A 22,385-nucleotide genomic window follows, 5' to 3' on the forward strand; every position below is an offset into this window, starting at 1 on the left:
TAGTACCCGAGGAGAGGCCATGGTGGTGGGAAGCTCAGCGAGGCCGGAGGTGGATGGGAGCTGGAACAGGGAGGGCCCTGTAGGCTGGGGTGCTCTGCTTGATTTTGATCTGAGCTGGTGGGAATCCATTGGAGGGTTTTTTCACAGTGTCGTGACAGGCTCTGGTCTCCATCTTCAGAAGGTCACGCTGACACACTATATGATCGTATTTCTGTAAAATACAAAACTGGCAAACTAACCTGTGCTGCTAGAGGCCAGGAGAGTCACTCCCCTGGGGGGGGTGGGGGGTGACCGAGAGGGCACTGGAGGACGTCTGGGAAGCCGGAAATGTTCTGTTTCTCTGTCTGAGTGCTGGTCCCTCACATGTCCTCGGCATGTGACATTTTTATCAAGCTGTACCCTTGTGACTTCTGTCTTTTTTTGGTGAATGTTATACTTAAATAAAGTTTCTTAAAAGATCACTCTGGCTGCTGGTTAAAGAATAGATTGGGAGGAGGAAGGAGTGGGCTTGGGGAAAGGGTAGGAACTTGTGGTAGTGGCCAGGTGGTGTCTGGATGGGAGGTGGCAGTGGAGGTGGAGTTGCAGCGTGGGCTGGAGCCTTGGTTTGGAGGTCGAAGCAGCAGGGCGAAGACTGGAACCCAGAGGAGGCAGCGCCGGGTAACGATAGTCGATAGTCGTTTGGGGCGTGAATTTCAGATACTGATCATTGGGAGTAAAGTTGAACTGCGTGGGAGGCAGGGGGTTGAGGTGGGAGGTCCACAGCCTGGCTGTGGACTGGAGGCTCCAGCACACTGCCAAGGATGACCTCTGGCGTGGACGAGTAGGACCCCCAGGGTGAGTGTGTGCAAAGAGATGGGCAAGGGGGCTGAGGACAGAAGCTCGGGTGGGGTGGCAGGAAAGAGCTCCCACAAGAATTTCTAAGGAGAAACACTTAGAGAGACTGCAAGAGCTCGGGGGTGGCAATGACATCACAGATGGTGAGGGGAAACAGGAGTGTCAGATGCTGCAGGACTTGGGTAAAGCCGTTGTTGGAGAGCCCACTGGATTTGGCAGTTAGGTAACCAGCAATCTTGGTGAAAACAATGTCAGCGATGCCTTCTTTTGCCCAGACTCTCATGCGCTTGGGCTGCTGGGTGGAGCAGAACGAGGGCGTGACATGGCTTCAGTCGGTTGCTACAATTTACCAACTGTGTGACATGAGAACTTTGTAAGCTTCCCTGAACCTCAGTTTCCTCAGCCATAAACCAACAGAATCATATTTGCCTCTCAGGGTGGTATGAGGATTCACTTTACGCAGGAGATATATATTGAACATTTGTTATGTGCCAGATAGGCAGCCAGATGCAGAGGATACAGGGTGACCAACACACAGGAAGACAGAACAAAGAAGATGAGTAAGGAAAATAGCCCCTCAGTGCTTCCCTGTGGCCATGAGCCAGGCTTCTGGGGCAGTGGGGTCCCTCCTTCCTGGCCGGCTTCCCAGGGATCAGCTCCCAGGGTCCTGGGCTCTTCTGATACCACGTCCCCACACCCCGCCTTCTCTCTCTCTGAAAAACTAAATTCCCCTTCCTTGAGGGCAGGAAGGGAAGAGCTTAATCTGCAAACCCTTCAGGGAGGTGAGGAAAAATATTAACATCCCATCCTGTTACACAAAGAATAGGAAGAATATAAAATAGGTGAAGTTTCTATATTAATACAGTTTGAATGTTCTTTTCCTGCCATAAATGGATTCAAAGCAGTTTCCCTAATGGCTCCTTACTTCACCTAACAAACTGCTCTTGTGCCAACTTCCAGAGAAGACACATGGCACTTGTTTTCTGTGAGGGAAAGCTTTTCCGACTTAAATAAAAAAAGAAATTTGGAAATTTCTGAAGAAGAATTTGGACACATATTTACATAAATGTCAATGATAATTTTGTTTCAAAGTTTCTATATTTCTGGGAAACTTTGAGCACCATGCTTCTAGCTAATCTGATAAATTCATCTAGTCTCATGCGCTTATGTTTCATCTCTTCCAGAATTTTTTTTCATCTATGATTTCTAAAGCCCACACTGCAGGTCCCGGTCACCTCAGGCGGTCTCTCGCCCTTTGCTCTTTCATCTTCCCTTGCAAATGCCACCAGGTCAACGCAGCCATCTGCCTTCTTCATCCCTGGGGCTGAGCTTCAGACACGCACCACCGGGAAAAGCAGAGCAAAACAACCACAGCCAAAAGCGTGTGAGAATTTACTGGTATTAGGAGCTAGGAAGCTCGTCTGCCTTGCTTTTCCGTGGCCGTGTCGCTTCCAGCAGGGCCGCTGCCATGGAAATCCATGTGTTTCTTTACAGATAGTGCCCATCTTTGTACTTCCAAGGGCCCTTAGGACTCGGTCTTATCAAAGGCCTTTCCTAGCTCACAATAACAACAAAAACCACAGAATTATGCGGATTGGGACTTCCATTGTCCAGTTAAATTTTCTCTTACCTAGAGGCCTTCAGGTGAGATTTTTTTCTAAGCTGAGTGGACTAAACTAAAAAATGGCCGAAAGATCCTGGTCTAACCCAATTCCTTGGCCACCTGGCTCCTAGAGGTACTTGGCCAGCCCCACCCCGCCCCCCAGGAGTATGAACGGTGGATTAGGCCACTTCAGCACCGTGGTCCTCTGGGCCTGTTGTGGTTTCTGGTGGCCTCCTGGCCTCCACTGAGGCTCCAGTCCTCCCTGGAGCAGCTCCCACAGACCTCAGAGGAGAACCTGCCGGACAGGAAGGTCACGGTGTGGACAGTAGAGGCTGGCTCGGGGGCCCTGGAAAGGACAATTACACTGAGCAGAGGTACTGTCGGGGCCCTGGCTCAGCTGGCCTCCCTTCCCAGGCAGGATCCCAGTCCCAGCTCTTCAGCCTGGCCACTGCCCTCTTAGGGAACAAGGAAGCTGTGAGGAAAATCTGTGTTTTTCTTTGATTGTTCTGATTTTTATACTTCCAAGGGTCCCCAGGACTGTGTCTTATCAAAACCTTTTTCTAGTTCATAATAACACGAATGATACTAAAGATGCCTTCTATTCCTGCTACTGTGACTACCACCACCTTGGACCCTAGGCTAGCTATTTTGAATATCTGAACTTTATGTTTTTTCCAGCATTCTTGCTACACAGGAACATACTTGATTTTCTGAATCACTTGGAAGAGACATTCCCTTTTGTGGCCACTGGGCCATGGTTCGGATCCAAAGTCACACCCTGCTGAAGGTACAGGAGGGGTGAGTAGGCCGAAGGCCTTTACTCCAGGACACACCTTTGCTTTGCTTCCTTTTTCTTTTGGCAGGATGGGGGAACGATCCCCTCTCTCCTCCAGCTCTGAGGGGCCTCAGAGGAGCCAACCCACAGATGCTGCCTCTCTGAGATCTTTGGGAAACAGCCGGAGTCTTTCCCTTTCAGATGCTTCCCCTTTCAGATGCTGCCTCTCTGAGATCTTTGGGAAACAGCCGGAGTCACCGTTTCTGAGTTTCCTTCTCTGTCCCCATTGCATTAGGGCCTCTTGAGCCCTGAGCCTCACCTTCCAGGTCTTACCCATTTGGTGAACTTCCAACCAGGACTGAGCATGGACTATGAGAATAGAGACACTAAAAACATAGAAATATTTAAGCGGAGATGGGGAGACACCCCAAGCAAGCATCACTCTCCAGCCATGTGCCTTCTGTTGGAGACATGCCAACCATTTTGGAAGATTCTAGTCAAATCATGAGGTGTCAGGATGCATGAGTGTCCTGGGGGTGGGGCAGGGAAGGTTGTGGAGAAGGGCCTGGGTACACTTTTTGGTTTGACCACTTAGTCCACTTCTTTTTTTTCCCATTGAAAAAGTGGGGACAGAATTGTTAATTTGTGTCCTGGAGTCCTCATCAGGAGGTAGGTTGGGTTCATAATTCAAGATGGTAGGCTCATCACGTTTGTCTCCCCTCATCTCCAGCACTCTCATTAGGATAAGAGCAATGAATTCAAAAATGGTAAAGACCAACAACAGAAAAAAGAAAGGGAGAGGGATTATGAGTGGATGAAATGGTCCAATAGCTTCAGCAAGATGGAAGTGTTGATGGATGGAACAGAGTGGCGGAGGGTGGGCTCTTAAGTGCGTGGGTGGGGCCGGCAGCGGGGGAGCCTGTGGACCTGGGACTCGGCACAGCCATGGGGAACAGCGCATTCAGAGTGGGCAGACATGGCAGAAGGCAGAGATGACACGTGAAGCTGAACCCGAGGGGCTAGTACGGAGCAGCCCTTTACCCCAGGGAAAGCACAGGTAGCCTTCTCTCCATGAACCAAGGGGCCGTCAGCTGGTGTGGGTGCGCCCCCAGGGCGGAAGCCCTGCTCCTGGCTCCCAGCTTGCTTGCCACACAGTGAAGTGATTCAATAAGGATACAAATACTGATAGAACTATTAAAAGTTGGGGGGAATAGGAAGAGAGGTGGGACCTGAATAAGTGAGCTAAATGCTCCTCTATCATGGCACACAGTCAAAAGTGATAAATCAAGGAATTGCAGAGCAAGCATATTATTCTGAGATGCGTGGATGTAATCAACAGAAACACTAAAAACAGAGGTGGTTGATTGTCCTTGCCCTGCAGTACTGGCGGTGGGCTCCAGTTGAGCTCAGGGCTGGCCTTATCGTTCCAAGCCCTTCCATATTACTTAATTTTTTTAAACATGTGCATATGATACATTGATTCAAAATAAAAGAAAAAAATGAAAAAGTGAAAATAAATGTAAGTGGATTTATGATTGTAGGAGGGATTCCAGCTGACCGTGAAAAAGAGCTTCTGAAAGCCAGTGTGGCTCAAACCCAGCTGGGTTATCACCATGGCTGGGCAGCTCTGGTGCTGCCCCAGAGACATGGGAGCCTCCAGCTGTTCCTGCCTCTGGACTGCAGTCCGCTCCAGCCCAGAGAGGAGGAACCGCACGGGCCCTGGGGCCAGATTTTGACCCGTAGAAGCTGGAGGAGCTAAAGCAAGCGGCACTTCGGAGTCTCCTCGCTCACTCAGGAGAGCTGCAAGCAGCCCTCAGCGCTCCTCTGAGCCCTCCCTGCACTGCTGGGCAGGGTGAGATTAAGGTTTCCCTGAGCTCTTTTTCATCTCTCTCTCCTTCCCTCCCCTTTCTTCCTTCCTTCCTTCCTTCTCTCCCTTCCTCCCTCCCCTCCTTCCTTCCTTCCGAAGAATAGTTCCATTTAGACTGCTGACACCTGCCATTTATGGATCAGAGCATTGTTCCAAACTGGGAGGTCACAGCCGATGTCCCAGTCCAGCCCCATCTCCTGCTCCTGAATGGCTTTCTTCCCACTCCTGGGCTCCCTAAGTGTATTAAACTCAGAGACATCACACCCTAGTGGACCTAAGGCATCAGCTGAATTTTCTAGAGTTTTGCCTTTATCAGGATGCGTGTGGATGAAATCAGAGTTGGTTAACAACAGAGTCAGTGGTTAAACAGGTAATAACCCTGTGGGGTCCACACTGCAGAACTTCTCCCAGTGTCCCTGTAACTCTAATTAGCTGCCTCAGATCATAGTTCTTATGTCTAGTTTGGAAAAGAGGGTCATGAACGTGTAGAGCAGAGGAAACTATGGCTAGGCTGGACTTTGATCCTTTCTGATTCATCCTGTGCTGTGAGGGTTTCACCCCTTGTCCTAATGGTTTACCCTTATGGTCTGATTACTTACTTATTTACTTACTTAGAGCTCTGAAGTTTGGCTGGGGCCTGGGGCCCCACTCTGAACCTTCACTTGGCATCTCAGCATCTTTTCAACCTTTCTTAGCTCTCTGGCAAAGGTGGTAAAAAGAGTCCTCATTGTTAAAGAAAGATCTTCATGACCATTCCAATCTCCCTGCTTCCTTCCTCGTCGAACTTCCTCTTCATGTTTGTTAAGATTGGAAAAAGAATAGAGCTGTGAACATGAACAGTTAGAAGTTTTAGAGCTTCCTGCCCACCACACCCTACAAGAATGTTGTTCCCCCTGCATTAACTTTCCCTTCGAGCTTTCTTCTATAAGATGTGCCTAAAGACATGTATAGTTTTAACACACACACACACACACACACACACACACAAACCTAGATGTTTACATTAGCACACACACACATAGATATTTACATGGGTTTTGATGGTTTCAAAGTGAACCCCTTAAATAAACAGATCTACTCCAATGAAATTGCCCATGCTCACAGTATTTTTTAAAAACTCTTTGTGGAATTCCCTGCAAAGGCTCAGAACATTATTTTGAATACCTTCCTGGTTGCAGATCTTTTTTAAAAGATCCTTAAATCAACTTTATTAAGGTATGGTTTACATATAATAAAGTGCACAGATTTTAAATAATTGATGAGTTTTGACAAACGCATACACCTGTGTAAATACCACCACAATCAAAATATAAAATATTTCTACCACCCCAGAAAGTCTCTTCATACATAAATGCAAATCTTTAACTTTTTAATTTGAGTTTAGAAATATCCAAAAATGATTTCAAGCCGAGCCAAGTGAGTAGGTGGGGCAGCTGAGCTGACAAATGATGTTTTGTACCTTGTAAACTTTGTGGCTTGTAGACTGATTAAAAGCAATGCTGAAGGGGAAATTTATGATTGAGGACAGATCATTGGAACAAATCTGCAGCTTCCCAAATGAGTACTCTGATGGATGTATATTCTGGAAGAGGGTTCATCAGTTAGACTATTTAAAGACATATTCATTCACTTGACAGTGAATGAGCCCCATTTAAGGACCAGGCATTGTTCCAGACAACAGGTATGTAGCATCTTAAAAACACATCATTTTTCCTCTGTGAAGTCTGCATTCTGGTGGGGGTAGATGTCCATAAGTGAGAAGTCAAATGCATGATGTAATTTTAGGAAGCAATAAGTGCTATGAAAAAGGAAAAAAGTAGAGTGAGGAGACAGAAAATGCTGGTGTGCTATTTTTAAAAAGATAATACAGCCCATGTAATATATCTTTATTTTCTTTTCCTTTTGTGAAGAAATCTCAAGACCCAGATTCTACCATAAGCTTCTTTCAAAAGGGACATGGAATCTTTCCCTAAGCTGTATTCTGCAGAATGCTAGAATCTGTTTTATATATATGCAGGGGGTTACATGGCTAAAGAAGCTATGGAGAAAGTTGGGTAAAACAAAGCTAAGACGGTCTTTACCCAAGGTTTTCTTAGAGCCTTTAATATGCTAATGTGAATTGTAAATATTTGCAAGGGAGGATTATAGCATGCAAAGTTTTCCAAACTTTTTTCTCCTGGGAATCCTTTCAACTTGGAGCATCTCAAGCAAGTGGTGATCTGCCTAAGACATTGTGGGAAATTCTATCCTAGAGTTTTCATGCCACAGGAGACGTGAAAGCAACAGAAAGGTTCAATTATTTGGGCAAGAGGAGGGAGTGGAGGAAGCCTGGGCTTATTACATATCCCCCCAGAATGTGGAGCACTCTCTGTGGGCCAGGCAGGGCGCCAGGCCTTTAAACACAGACTCTCTCGTGCAAGCCTCACAAGGCAGCGGGAACAGGTATTACCACAGCTTCCACTCACTAGCGCGGAAACTGCTGTCAGAGGGTCAAATACGTGGCCGAAGGTCTTGCCGTTCCTTACAGTCAGAATGTGAACTTCGGCTTGTTTGACTCCCAAACCCAAACTATCAAATTCCACAACACTATGTTGTCTAAATGGTGGTGGCAGGAGGTGGGTTGCAACCCAATGAGCGCACCTTTCCTTCTCCCACCAATCCGTCTGCTTATGCTCATAAGCCCCATGTTCTCGCGAGGGGTGGAGTTCTGCGTCCACGCATGGTGTCCTGCCTGGTGTCGAGTGTTTGCTGCTCCATATCATGCTGGCCATGGAGTGGGTACTTGGTAAGTTTCAGCAGCCTGGGTCCTGTCCACATGAGCTCAGTAGATGGGACCAGATGGCTGTGATTCTGAGCGGCTCAGGCCAGAAAGCTCTGCTGGAACCACCCATCCACTTCTTTCTCTTTACCTGGCATCTTCTGCTGGGGCACCCATAAGGCACCCCGACCTGACAGGACTGCAGTGGCTGAAAGCTGGCCGTGTGGTTGGCTCTTTGGTGTGTGTGTGGGGGTATGGAATGAGGAGGCACCCGCCGGCTCTAGGTGGAGTCTTCCACCTCATATCTGAAGGGATTTTTGTATTTACTGGAAAAAGCAAAGGCTTATCTTTCAGGAAAAGATCTGAGACAGATTTTCCCCCCACTATCTTCACCTTCCTCTCCTGAGACTGCTAGGGAACTGAGGAGAGATTAGTCACTCCTGTTAATTCATTACTAATTTGGTTAGAGGGAGACAGTCTTTTCTGAGCTTTATGCTCAGAACCTCGGGTGTTCCAAACCTGAACTCACTGACCACCCTCTCCATCTACACTCCTCCTCGTGGGCCCCCGTCACACACAGCCTTGCCCCGTTCCTGGCCCTCAGGCTGGAAACACTGCCCCTTTTCTTCCACCTGGGATCAGTGACAGCCTTGTCAACTCAACCTCTGCAGGAGCCTCTGATCGGCCCCTGCCCACCTCCCCACTGCCCTGGACATTGGTTCAGCCCTCACTGTCTCTCCCCCAGGCTGTTATGACAGCCCTCATCCTCTGCTGGATGTCGCCCTAAATGCCAGCCATGTGCCAAGGCATCAAAATACCTCTTCGCAGAAGTCAGCATCAGGTGCCGGGATTTTCGGAAGCTATCTTGAACTTGACACATACCTGAGCCCTGTGCTGGGCAAGGGGGCCAGCGAAGGGTTATCCAGACAAAGGCGGGGAAGATGATTTTGTGCAGATTGTGAGCAAAGATGCAGACAATGAGTGTGTGCTGTGGGGTGGTGTGACCTTGATGCAGTTTGAAGGACAAGGTGTTCTAGCTCTAGTGCTGCATAACAAAGCAGCCCTAAACTTAGCGCTTAAATCAATGGCAACATTTAGTTTGCTCACGGATCTGCCATCTATAGAAGCTCACTCTTGCTCCACTTGGCATTGGAGGCTGGAATCCTCTGAAGGCTCTCAGTCACATGTCTGGCCGCTGATGCTGGCTGCAGGCTGAAACTTTAACTGGAATTGTTGGCCGGAACACCACCATGTGGACCCCCCGTGAGTAGGGAAGACGGGGCTTCCTTATAGTGTGATGTCTGGGGTCTAAGTGTCCCAAGAGAGAAAGGGCTGGGGGTTCACTATCAACTTTCAGGACTTGGCTCCAGGGGTCACAGAGCATCACTTCTTCCTTCTCTTCCTTAGAAGCAAATACCTAAAATTGGCCCATATTGAACGGGAGGGAGTACAGAGCCCACTTCTTGATGAACGAATGTCATTGTCCCACCGTTAGAGGTGTATGTGGGACAGGAGATATTGGTGTAGCCATCTTTGTGAAACTTGATCTGCCACGGCAGGATGTGGAGCCAAAGAGGCAGGCAGGGTCTAGGACCTGTAGCGTCTTGGATACCAACCATGAGCATTGGTTTATATCTTGTAGGAAGTGGGGAGCCAGTGAGAGGTATTAATTTGGGAGTAACCTGCTCTCATTGGTGTTTGATAAAGCTCTTTCTGGAGTGGTGGGATGGAAGGTTTGAGGGGATGGCAGGAGATCTGTGAGAGGAATCTGAAGGAATCTAGGGGAGAGGGGAGAGGGCCTGAGGCAAGGCATAATCTGGAGATGAAGGGCCAGTCAAATACAAGAGATGCCAAGGTGAAATCACAGGGCTCAGCAGTGGCACCGAATGCCAGGGAGTGACGAACAGGCATCCAGGAGGATTTCCGGTTTCTGGCTTAGGGAACTGAGTGAAGGTGGTGGGGAATGAATGAAAAACTAGAGAGGTTTGTGGGGGAGGACCCTGAGCCCTATTTGGGAAGCGATTAGCCTGAGGGGTCTGAGAATGTCCACGTGGACACGTCCAGCACACAATGAGGTGGACTTGAGTGTAAAAGCTCTGGGGGACGTTCTGGAGGAGGGTCTGAGATGTGGGCACCACAAATGGGGTTTCCAATGAGTGTGTGCAGAAAGGGTGCCGTGCGCAGAGAAGGGGACTACAGACAGAGTCTGGGGGGGCATCAGCCTTTAGGGGACGGTCAGAAGAAGAGGATCTGGCAAGGCATCCAAGACCAAATGGCCTCTGTCCTGCATGTGGCAGGCACTGTGGGCTTAGTGCCAGGCACTTGAGATGCCTGCCGGGGACCGGTTCTGGGCCTGCCTCTCACACAGTGGAGCAGCCATGGCCAGTTCCCACCCTCGCAGGTCCTTGGTTTCCCCAACTCTGGGGCGCTAGGATTCCCCCTCTCCCTCTCTGGACTTCTGTTTCCCCATTTGTAAGAGAGACTAGATCATTTTCCAGGGTACCTTTATCACAGAATATTAAGAATTCTAGTATATGAAATGAAGCAGAGTGGAGCCTCCCTAAGGGGGCAGGGGTGGCGCGCTGCCCCTGACTCCAGGTGGACAGGCTTCCTTCTGCCACTGATGAGCAGTGAGGAGGCCCCGCGGGCTCCGGGGTCAGGGGGCTGGTGGTTCGGACAAGTGTCTGCTTTTGTGGCCTGATGACCTCCTTGGATTTGGATGCACGGGCAGGCAACTAGGGCTGCACGCTGACCTCACAAAGGCTCTGCCTTGACAGGTAGGAGAGGGGAGGTCAGCTCTGATCCCACAGCCTGGAGCCGGGCCCCTGCGGAGGGGCTGGCTTGGCTTTACAAGGAAACGGAAATGAAGGTGGAGCCCCAGTTGCTCTCCTGAGATGCCAACCCTTCAATTAAGGGAAGAGCTTTGGCAGACTACGAAACATAATGGCACCCCACCCTTCCCTGGAGGAAGAGTGAATCTCCAGAAGGGGCAATTCCAGGGGGCTCAGGATGTGGGGCTCTGGGCTCTGAGCTCTGAGCCTGCTCTCAGCCCAGTAGCCGAGGACCCAGGAGAGCTCCTCCTGCAGCCGACTCCAGATACCACAAGCCCTCTCCACCCTCCCCATCAACCACATTTACTTGTCACATTTACTCATACCCACAGGACAAGGCATATGGGGCAGGGTGGGATGCCTTCTCCAGGCCCTCATCATCCACTCAGGAGAGGAGCCGGCACAGTCACAAATACCCCGTATAAGAGGTGGTAACAAGCTTGGCTAGTGTTTTCATTCAAATGGGCTAGTGTGAAAGCCCATCCTGGAGCGTCACTGGGGTGTGAGAGGTGGGCCTGGGAGGATGGGTGTTGATGGAGGGAGGAGAACGGAAGGCAGGTCAAGAGGAATGGAGCAGTGTGACCCCTGGCTTGTTTGTGCCCCTGGGAGTGACATGAATGTGGCCCTCACCTCTCAGGACACAGGAGGGAGGGCAGAGCTGTCAGAGAACAATTCCAGGTGCTGAATGCCCTGGGCCATGGCTGATGAGTCAGGCCTTTCCCTCAGGGATGCTTCTTCAACCCTGTGGTTTTCCTGCCATTGATGATAATGTGACAAGAATGGCAGGAATGATGGGAATGGTTCACATGTGTTGACTAAGGCTGTGGGTGAAACTGGTCCGAGGATGATGACATTTCACCCTAGGACCACCTGATGGAGAAAGTGTTCCCAGCTAACAGGGGAGCGGGGCCAGGCTGCTGGGCCTCTGTGCCCCCGAATGGAGGGCCAAGCTGGGTGGTCAGGGCTCACTGTCCAGAGGCCTCACCGTCCAGGTCTCCTCCCCAGGTGTTCGTGCTGTGCCATGGCCTGCTGCAGCTCTGCCAGCTCCTGTATAGCGCCTACTTCAAGAGCAGCCTCACCACCATTGAGAAGCGCTTTGGCCTCTCCAGTTCTTCCTCAGGTCTCATTTCCAGCTTGAATGAGGTAAGCAGGATGCTCTAGTCCATCAGACCCCACTTGTGCACCACCCTGATCACGGCATCCAGGAGGGGCCTTGGGAGGAGCGGAAGAACGGGGTGGGGGGGAGGGGTTGGACCCTTGGGGGATGGAGACAGCCAGCTACATTTCCCAAGGCTGCCCTGCACCAGGCGCTGAGCTGAGAGCCTCTGGAGGCACCTGACCTCCTCACAGCAGCCCTGCGAGCAGGTACTCTGCTCCTCCCTGCTGACAGCTGAGGGCACCAGGGCTCAGCAAGGGCAGCAGCTTGTGCCAGGTGTGCAGGCCTGCTGCCTCCAAACTCTGTGCCTCTAATTGAGTTCTGTGACCATCCACGAGGTTATGTGGCCTCTGCCCACATAACCTTCCCCGGTCCAGGGGAAGACGAGCCCCAGGCATGCAGCTAGGGAAGCAGCCCCAGGCTGGCAGCTCCTGTCTTAGGAGGGCAACAGGAGACAGAGCTGCTCAATGGCCCTGACTGCCAGGCAAGGTCAGAGGTCTATGACCTCCCAGCCACGTGGAGTTTACACTATCCCTCACTGATGGCACGTCAAAGTTAGAGGAAGATAGGGTGGGCCAAGAGGCCAGGGTGAGAGGTCAGAGGGCAGGGTCAGCTAGGAGTCACTGGAAGCCAGGGAGAAAGGGGCAGGGGAGGCCGCAAGCCCCTGCATCGTGGCTGCAGCATCGTCGGCTCCAGGTGAGGAGATGGGCCCTGGGCCTGGCTCCTGCCTTTTCCTTCCACAAGGCCCACTGTTCTGGGATGGAGGTCTTGGCCTCCCCCTCCCAGGAGCCCAGATGCAATTAGATCTTCCCTTGACATAGCGAAATTCAGGCCAACAACCGACCCAGTAGAGTCTGGGCTCCCCAGACAGCTTCTGGAATGGGCTGTAAAGAAGGTGGGAAGTGTTCCGACGTCCCCCAACCCCCACCTTCCAGTCTCCCCATCCCACAGCCTGCTCCCTGCTGGAAACGCCCCTTTCCCCTTGACTCCTGCGCCCTCCATGGCCCACACGGCAGTGCCCCTCAGGAGCCCTCTCCGCCACGCCTCTGCCGTCCTCGGAGGAGGGCTCTCTTCACAGTCACGTCTTCCAGACAGGAAGCTGGCAGCAGAAAGTCTACCCCCATCCCAGTGGCCGCACACGTGTGTAGTGCGGCCAGGATGGGAGCCCAGGTCCGTCTGACGGTCGCCACGCACTCCTCCTCCCCATGGACTGTTCCTCCACCCTGTGACGTGCACGTACTTGCACACGTACAGCCCTGAGGCCCATCAGCCATGCCTGCTGACCTCATGGGCCTCAAACCCCCTCCTCTGAACCCCCAGGCCCACGTGGATGCCTTCACTGCTTTCTGGATGTGTGTCTGTGTCCGTGTGTTTTAATGTATGTGTGTGTGTATACACGTGCATATGTATGCCTCTGTCTACCTGATTGTGCATCTGTGTCTTGAGCTTCCTGGTGATGCCCAGTGACGGGGGTCTTCCCCTCCACATAGGCTGTGCTCTCTTACAGGACAGGGACCTGGCACCACTCACACAAAATGCACCCTTCTCTGTGTTGGCTTGTGACTTTGATAATGCTTCTGGCACATGTTGTCTTCATTCACGAAGGACACAAGAAAACCAAATCTCTGACATTTGTGTCATCACAGTCCTATCCCGTGACCCTGGCAGACATCACTGATCAACTGCAGTCTTCTTTTCTGCTGAGTCCAGACTCTGAATCCTTCTCAACACAGTGTTCTAGGCACATCTACTAATCAATATCAGAGCTGGTGTGTAGGCTAATCCTCTCTTCCACTATGGCTCGCATGATAGTTGAATCTATGATCTTTGATGGTTAAATTTTCATTTTTATTTTTCCCATGCTTGGAACAAAGATGTGGGCCCAGGAACAACTGGATTTTTCAAGGGGCAGGGAGTAGCTAGCTGGGACATGTGAGACTGTGTGTGTATCCGTGTGTCTGTGGCAGGAGACTGATTAGGCAAATAAGGGGCAAAATATTTCCTCAGGTTATAGTTCAATAAAAAATGAAAATAATTCACCCATTAAATTTTTTCTTTTCTAAACTTAGATGAGCTTTTCAACAGTCAGGTTTTAGAACATGCCTATGGGCATGGTTTGAGGCAAACATCATAAGAAAGTTAATTCCTTGAACCTAACAATCTTGTGTGTGTGCTTAGTGGGAAAATGTGTGTCTGTGTGTATATCTGTTTCTCTGTGTGTCTCAGTATTTGTGCGTGTCTGTGTGCATGACTATATGTGTGTATCTGTGATCTGAGACTGTGTGTGTATCCGTGTGTCTGTCTGTCTGTATTTCTGTATCTGTGTGCGTCTGTGTGTGTGTGTGTGTGTGTGTGTGTGTGTGTGTGTATCTGTGTGTGTTGAGGGGGAGTGGATGGGTGATTGTGTGGAGGAGAGGAACTCAGCCAAAGGGCTTTCTACAATCCCGTTGATTCTGACCGAAGCGTTTAGAAACAGACTAAGTAAGAAAGTAGGGGTCTTACCGGAAGAGCAGAGAGCAGCCAAATCAGAGGGGGCTTCATGTTCAAGCTCGAGGCTCCCAGCTTTTGGGGGGGTCAGTAAGGGACTGGCCTGGCTTCTTGAGCAGAGCCAGGCCCGGGTGCACAGTCTCGTGAAGACGAACCCTCTGGAAGAGGTGCCTGGTAGACACTTGAGTTGAGGGACAGTGTATCCCGAAGTCAGATGGCTGGGCGGCTGTCACAGCCAGGCCTGAGCGGCTGGGGGAGAAGAGGACCCCGGCAGTGCTGCAAAGGAAGAAAAGGCAGGATTTGGCAGCACCGCAGACCACAAGGCGGCTGCCTATCAGAAGCCTGAGGGGTGTGAGAAAAGAACCAGGCCTGGTGGAGGGGAAGGCGAGCCCATCTGAATGCCTGGAGTGTGCAGCCAGCTTCCAGGAGACAGGAGCCTTCACGCTGGACCCAGTCTCGCTGGGGTTCAGAGGGTGAGGAGAAGGGGAGACCAGGGCTGGGTGTAACAAGCCAGCGGCAGGAGGAGGGCTTGGCTGGCAGGGAAGACGTGGGGCATCCAGCCCGGTGAAGTAGCGGCTTCCCTGGCCCACCCACGGCCAGTGCTGAGCAGATGCAGTCAGCCACCCTTAATGCCCCCCATCAGTTTGCCCTGGGCCCCTTTGGTTTGAGGCATGGGCAGGGATGTGTTACAAATGGGCTGTGTGATAACCTTCAGATGCTCTAACACGAAGTCCACAGAGTTGTTTTAGGGGCCATTTCCGGGCCGAGGGGCTGAGGCCCAGGCTGCAGAGGCCCTGTTCTCCTCAGCTAGAACAGCTTCTTCTTTTTTTTTTAATATTAGGGAAAATAATTTTTTTCAAAGGAAAGCCACAGCTGAAGGAAAGTTTGGGAACCAAGGTCTTAAGCCAGCATCAGCCGTAACAGCTGTAGAGGCCCAGCTTCCTTCCTAGAAGCCAGCCCAGGCCCTGGGGGGAGCGCAGGAAGGGCCGCTCCAGGTGGATGGGGTGGGACACCCCCCAATCCTTCCTCCCTGGGTCCCTTCGGGGCCCTCTCCCGTCCCTCTCCCAGACCTTTTCAAGTCAGCCTCAGTTAGCTTAGCTGATATGGTCTGACATTTACAATCATTTCATGCAAAATGATGGGGAAACAAAAAGGGAATGAAATCTAGGAAGCATAAGGATAAAGCTTTGTTTCCAGGTGCTGGTTTCAGAATGTCCTAGAACCACGTCTTTCCCGATCAGACTAGGCTGCCTCCTCCACCTTCACATCGCCTTTCTCTGTGTGTCATAAACCATTCTTACTCTTGGCCACACAGGAGGGGTCTCTGGGCAATCGTGTCCTCTTCTTGAAAAAACCTACCATTTACACCAGCTATGTGTCAGACACCATTCTAGGTGCTGGGGAGACAGGAATGAACAGACAGACAAAAATCTCTGCTCATATATATCATTCTACTGATAAATATGACATTTATTTATAGAAATAAATAAAACATGGTGGATCAGATTAGAGTAAATGCTATGAAGAAAAATAAAATCGTGGAGGGGCACGGTGGTTACATTTTAAATAACTTTATTCTTTGAATTATATTTAAATTATAAATATATTTTAATATATTATAATTTATTTCTGTTAATTATTACAAATATAAGTTATATTTAAAATAACTCCTTTTTAATTAAGATATCATGGATATTTAACTTTATATTAGCTGTCCAGGTGTACGACATAATGGTTCGAGATAAGTATATATTGCAAAACGATCACCACAGTGTCTAGCTAACAACCAGTACCTCACATGGTTCAAGTTTTTTTCTTGTGATGAGAACTTGCAAGATCTATTCTCTTAGCAACTTTCAAATATACAGTACAGGGTTATTAACTATAGTCGCCATGCTGTATGTGACATCCCAGGACCTGTTTATTTTATAACTGGAAGTGTGTACTTTTGACGCCCTTCACCCATTTCACCCACCCGACCCCCTTCTTTTTCAGAGAAGGCCTTAATGAGAAGGTTCGACCTGAGCAGAGATCTAAAGTAGGGCTCGTTGAGTAGGGAGCCCCCCGCAGACATGTAAGATGAGGGAGCAGCCAGAGGCAGAGTGGCTGGGGTGGAGGAAGTGGCGGGGACAGAAGGAGAGCAGGTCGGAGCAGTGAAGGGGAAGGGGACAGGCTCCTCAGGGCTTCAGAGGCTCTGGGACTGACTTTGTTTTTGTTCCCGTATCGGATTTGGGCAGAGGGAACACGGTCTGACATTTCAGCAGGACCACTCTGGCCGCTAGGAGGAGAATAGAGGGCTCTGAGGCAAGAGTGGCGGTGGGTAGAAGGCAAAGCTCAGAAGGGTGCCATGGTGGCTGAGACCAGGTGGTAGTGGTGGAGGTGGTGAGAAGTGGTTGGCTTCCATTGAGGGCCCGGCCAATGGGATTTGCTGGTGGTTGGATGTCGGTGTGAAAGGGCAGTCGAGGATGATGCGCAGACGTTTTGCTTGAGCCACTCATAGGGTGAGGTGCCGTCTACTGAGAGGAGGAGGACTGGGGAGGGGGGCACCAGATTTTGGGTGGAAGGTGAGGAATGAGCTCTGGGATGCGCCGGGCCTGTGGGAATCAGAAGCGCATACAGAACAAGGAAAGCCGTAGGACTGGCTGAGCTCCCAAGACAAGAGCAGAGGTATGGGGACTGAGCTCTGAGAGTTGAGAGATCAGGGAGGCGAAGAGGAGCCAGCCAAGAAGACTGAGAAGGAGCAACCAGGGGCAGCAAACTAGGAGAACATGATGTCATGGAAACTTAGCGAAAGGAGTGTTTCAGGAAGGCAGGAACAGTCAACTGAATCAAACGGTGCTGAGAGATCAAGTGAGAAGAGAACTGAGAATTGGCCAGCGGACTTGGCAATGAGGAGGTCATTGACAATCTTGGCAAGAGCCACATACCAAGACTCTGGTCCCTATTTCCCGAGACAGGGACACCTGCTTTAACAGCCGGAAGGAGACTGTGGTGTGGACAGGGTAGGGGTTATGAGTGCTGACATCCAGGGCTCCTCTGGTTCAGGTGGACTCACCTTCTGGGGCAGAGGACCATCTCTTTGGATGGAGTCGAGGTCAGAAGATCTGCCAGCACCCGTTTTACCATTTAAGACCCTGCTCCCCAAGCTGGGGCCTTCGGTTCCCCTCTTTGGCTCTGGGTGGGGCTCAGAGAGCACACTTTCCAGGGAGCACCAGGAACATGAGTTACTGGTGTTTCCACCCGGGAAGGGACTTAGGGCGCTTTAGCCCTCATCCCTCATTCACAGAGGTGGAAGCCAACCCAGGGAGGGCCAGAGCCGATTAGGAGCAGAGCTGCTGGGGCAGAAACTCACTTCTCCAAGGGGCAGTAGACCACTGTAGTTAAGGCGGGGCACTTTAAACTCAGGCAGTCCTTGTTTGAGCCGCCTCCTGACCTCATGGACATGGCAAGTTACTTAATATTCTGAGCCCCAATTGTGTCGTCTGCAAACATGCGACTTGTTGCATGATGAAATGAGATAGTGAAGGTTGCTTGGTGGTTATTCTGACTATGAACTCAGTCCTTAGGGAGTTTAGTTAGGGAACACGTACTGTTCCTAGGAGCCAGCCAGAATAGGAAGCCTTCTTGAATTTGGCCCCCAAAGCTTTGGTCCTAATGGTGGAGCTTCCCATGGTCTCTAGATACTTCTCTCGGTCTGGTCTAGAAGGCTGAGGCTGGGAAGGGTTTCTGACAACAGGGGAAAGCTGAAACTGCATGCTTGGCCCTCCCGGCAAAGCTGGCACCACAGCTCTGCCTGGGCCCTTGGGCGACACCAGGCAGCTTCTTGCCTCTCTGCTGTGACGGTCAGGTCCACTCTGTGGGTGGGTGAGGACAGAGCCTCTGGTCTCACTGGCTCCTCTGCTCTCTCTGCAGATCAGCAACGCCATCCTCATCATCTTTGTCAGCTACTTTGGCAGCCGGGTGCACCGTCCGCGTCTGATCGGCATGGGGGGTCTCCTCCTGGCTTCGGGGGCCTTTGTCCTCACCCTCCCACACTTCCTCTCAGAACCTTACCAATACACCGTGACCAGCATGGGTAAGTGGCCTCCCACTCTTGCTTCAAGGGGATGAGGGTACATGATTCTGTAGGTTCTGACTTTCAGATATGCTCTGGGGAGAAAAGCTGAAGAAACTTTCTGTTGGGAGAGGACAGCATAGCCCAGAGTGGTATCCATTGCCCCAGAAGCACCCCAACCAACTTTGTGAGACACCCGCTCAATCCTCCTGTGCTTTTGGTGGGATCCTGGGATGTTTGGATGCCCAGCATACTCTCCCATCTTCCATGTTATTGTTGACTATATTTTAGCTCTGCCTGTCTTTACCCTCCTCCCAGTGGTTATTATTAATACAGTTGTTATTTATAAATAGTTCAGTACTTATTTATATTTACCCACAGGTTTACTGGTTTCTTTGCTCACCGTTGCTTCTTGCATTTCACCCACCTTTGTTGATTTAACTTCCTTTTTCCTGAAGTACATCCTTTAGCATTATTTTCAAATAGGTTTTCAAATCTATCTGCCCTATTTTCATGGTTTCTTGGTATTTCCTTATGATTTCTATTTTCATTTTAGTTTCTTCAACTATTTTAAATGTATTTATTTTATAGTCCTTTTTGGATTGTTTTATTAGTGCAAATTTTGAGATTGCTCATCCTCCCACATTCTGTGTCTGCCTGCTCTTGTTTATGGTGGAGTGTTTCCTTTATGTTCTGTAATGTTTGATGGTGTGGTCATTGGCAGTGGGATTTTTTTTCCCCCTGTGGAAATTTTGTGTGGTCTGGGTAGGAAATAGCCCCAAGGGTGGTTTTGTATTTGCATTTACTTGGCACCCTGGGAACATCACTGCTTTGGAGCCAATTTTATGATAATGTATTGGCGTGGGATCAATTTGTACTTGTTTTAAGGGATATGGTATGTGGCAGTGGTTTTGTGAGGAGCAGCAAGTGAGAGGCCCAGCCCCTAAATGCTTATTGTCGGTCTGCTGTATTGGAGTTGAAGATGTCTGAGGATAGCCGGGCCACCCGGGGATGCGCGGAGGGGTAGCTGATTCCTGTTCGCTTAAATACCAGGCTTGTTTTTAGTCATATATGCAGATCAGATCCAAGAGGGGAGTCACTTAGAATGCCAAACAGGAATGCTTTATAGGCTGTGAGACCTACAGTGGGGAGGTGGGTAGCTGGAATGGAAAAAGAATGGAGGAACAGTGATGTGTAATGATGAAATGTTTGTTGGGTTGGGAATCTTTTCCCCACCTCCCTTGTAATCACCAGTAGACTGATCACTGATGATTACCATAAATTCACTGTGGCCTTGGATCTATTTGGACTCTTTAAGCCTGAGTCTTGCTTCAAATAGGCCCAGGAGGAAGACAGACCCAAGCTTAGGGGTCTAAGCTCTTTCTCCCCCTCGGTCTAGACAAGGGGTCTGAGGCCAGCTCTGAAGGAGAGTCAGGAGTTGCTGGCCACCTCAGAGAGCCATGTGCCAAGCCTGCTCCAGACACATGGTCCCTGCCCTTCCCTGTCAGCATGAAGACTGGGCTAATGAAATCAGCAAGGGAACCTGGGGTGCTGGGGCCAGGCTTCGGGGAGGGCATCCTGCTAGGCGTCACACACCATGGCCTGCTTAGCCCGGGGGCTGGCTCCCCCAGCCTGGGCCAAATACCAAGGGCATTTGCATCACGCAGAGCAGCCACCACAGAGAGTGGCTGGAGACCTGCGGGCCTCTGAAAGCAATCACTCTGCTCCTTGTTAGGGATGGGCGGGCGTCTTGGGTCCTTTCCACCACCATCCTCCCTGCTCTGAGGCACACTCTCTGCCTCAGTGCTCTTAGCCCACCTCCACTGAGAGAGGGAAGAAGGGGACTGTGAGAGGGACCACAGCGCGCCTGCCAGCCTGCAGGGAGGAATCGCTGTCCAGGAGCGTGAGCTTTGTTGTTTGTGTAAATTCTATTTGCAACGATAGGACACAGTCTCCTTTACGCTGGCTGGAATCAGAGCAGCAGCTGCAAGTGCTCAGGGCTGGGCTACCTTCAGGGCATCTTCCCAGTGCCAGGGGGTTGGGATAAGGAGGGCTTTGGCCCAGGAGCCACATCCTTGGGATCTAGCTGGAGCTGTGGGTGCCCGTACAGCGGGGGCATGTGCTATGCTAATATGTGCAAACAAAAATATTCATAAAATCTCACTTCGTGGGAAAAGTTTGAAATACGACTCTTACTTCAAATGTATTCCTATGGGAACTTCAGTTTTAAATTATGCAGGGCCATCAGGCACACACAAATCTCATTAAACGCGCCACCCTGAATCATGTCATGAATCTGGACGGTCCGGGGTCTGAAGCTGGACTTTGAAACCCCCTAACAGCATGGCCTTGGGCCACTTCCTCCGCAGCTGAGTCTCAGTTCCTACCTGTATAAAATGGACCCTCCCCCGCAGGGCTGCGAAGGTTGAAGGATGCATGCTCTGAATTTAGCCAAGGGGCTGGCACATGCGGTAACCATTAAGCGGCGGCTTTTATAACAAGCGGTGCTGGGAACAATACGTGTAATATGCTGGATACCTAGGGTCCCAAATGAGGAAGCGCCTGCTTCCTCTGGAGAGTCTGACAGCTCACAGCCAACGCGCTGGGCGTCCTGCGGGCATCTGAAGGCAGCTTCTCCCTGGTCTTCACTGTACGGCTGTCCTCTGCTCTAGCCGGAGCGGGGCCCCTTCCTTGGTGTAGTCCTTGCTGCGCCTTTACGTGTGAGGCATAGGATTTCTCTTGGTTGAAGCGTAGGCTGCTGTTCTGCTCTATTCCCAGACCCTTCGGTGGGAGTCACCTGGTATGCTGGGTAGAGAGAGCATAGACATTCAGATCCCAGCTCAGCCATTTAGGTGCTAAGTCTGCTTAGGCAAGCTGCTGTTCATCTTTCTGAACCTCAGTTTCTTCATCTGTAAAGTGGGAACAATAACACCTCCACTTTCAGTGTGTTCCGAGGGCAAAATTAAAACTACATAGTATAGGTAAAGTGCCTCGCCCGTGTTAGCTGTTCAGCACATTTCTCTTTGCCTGCCCTTGATGTGGTATTTGAAATCTCTTCCTCATGAGCAATGACCCCCAGACCTATTATCATGTGTTGACGGCTGACTCTTTCCCCTTGGAGCAAAGCTGCTCCAGAAATGAACGTGGGAAATGAAAAGTAACTCTGTATTTCAGGGAAAAAAATTAAAGAGGAGCTGAATACTGTGGGAATCACAGAGACCTTTAACAACTCATGGCTAATTTTAAAAAGGCCATGCAGACATTTATGAATGTTTAGATTTTCTAAATGTCAGTGGGGTCCGGAAATACGCCTGGCGCCTTTCGAGAAAAGCCTAGCCACCAAGCCAGAGCCTCTAAGACCACTTCTGGAAGGCTCAGAGAGGTTTGGATAGGGGGGAAACAGGCCAACCCGAGACCAGTTCTCCCGGGAGACAAGAGCAGGGGCTTCGGAAACAAGTGTCTGGTAGGAGTAGGTGTAACCTGTGAGAGGTCCTGAGCCAAGTCCAGAGGGAAGTCAGCCCCACCCAGACGATGGATGCACACAGGAGGGGCTTCCTGTGGGAGGAGCAGGGCAGGGGGGAGTCTGATGTATTTTTGGAGCAGTCAAAAAAAGAAAGGGAAGAGTGGCTTTCCAGTCCTCTGCTCATGAAGTTGCCAGTCCCTCACGCACTTCCGTTCATCAGAGGCGTCCCTGGGCAGGAGGGTGGTGGGCAGGCCTGGGGACCGGAGCCTCGGGCTCCTGAGTGACGGTGCCCCTTCCTCGGTGGAGGACACGCCGGCCTGGAGCAGAACCCCAGTGCCACGCAGGGTCCTTCCACTGGGGGAGCCGCTCAGGGGCCCTGAGCTCAGGGCAGTTCAGCGGAGAGCACCCAGCCCTGGTGCCAGAGGGACCTGCTGGGAACTGTGGGGGAAAGGAGTGTGTCTGCAGGGGAAGCGTGAGTGTGTGTGAGGGAGGCGCTCCTCTGTGAGGAGGTGGCCAGCAGTGGGGGGGGGGGTGGAATGTGTGGGGTCTGCGTGTGT

General features: G+C 50.8%; 1 protein-coding gene across 1 annotated transcript in view; it reads left to right on the top strand.

The window, feature by feature from the left end:
• The window catches only part of SLCO2A1 (solute carrier organic anion transporter family member 2A1), an 80,117-nt gene that overhangs the window by 24,312 nt on the left and 33,420 nt on the right, over nucleotides 1-22,385 (top strand). The window contains exons 2-3 of the mRNA XM_060149816.1: nucleotides 11,674-11,811; nucleotides 18,224-18,386. Of these exons, the coding sequence (XP_060005799.1) occupies nucleotides 11,674-11,811; nucleotides 18,224-18,386 (301 nt within the window). The remainder of the gene's footprint in view (nucleotides 1-11,673; nucleotides 11,812-18,223; nucleotides 18,387-22,385) is intronic.

This window comes from Lagenorhynchus albirostris, chromosome 5 (assembly GCF_949774975.1).
Source record: "Lagenorhynchus albirostris chromosome 5, mLagAlb1.1, whole genome shotgun sequence".
Taxonomy (NCBI): domain Eukaryota; kingdom Metazoa; phylum Chordata; class Mammalia; order Artiodactyla; family Delphinidae; genus Lagenorhynchus; species Lagenorhynchus albirostris.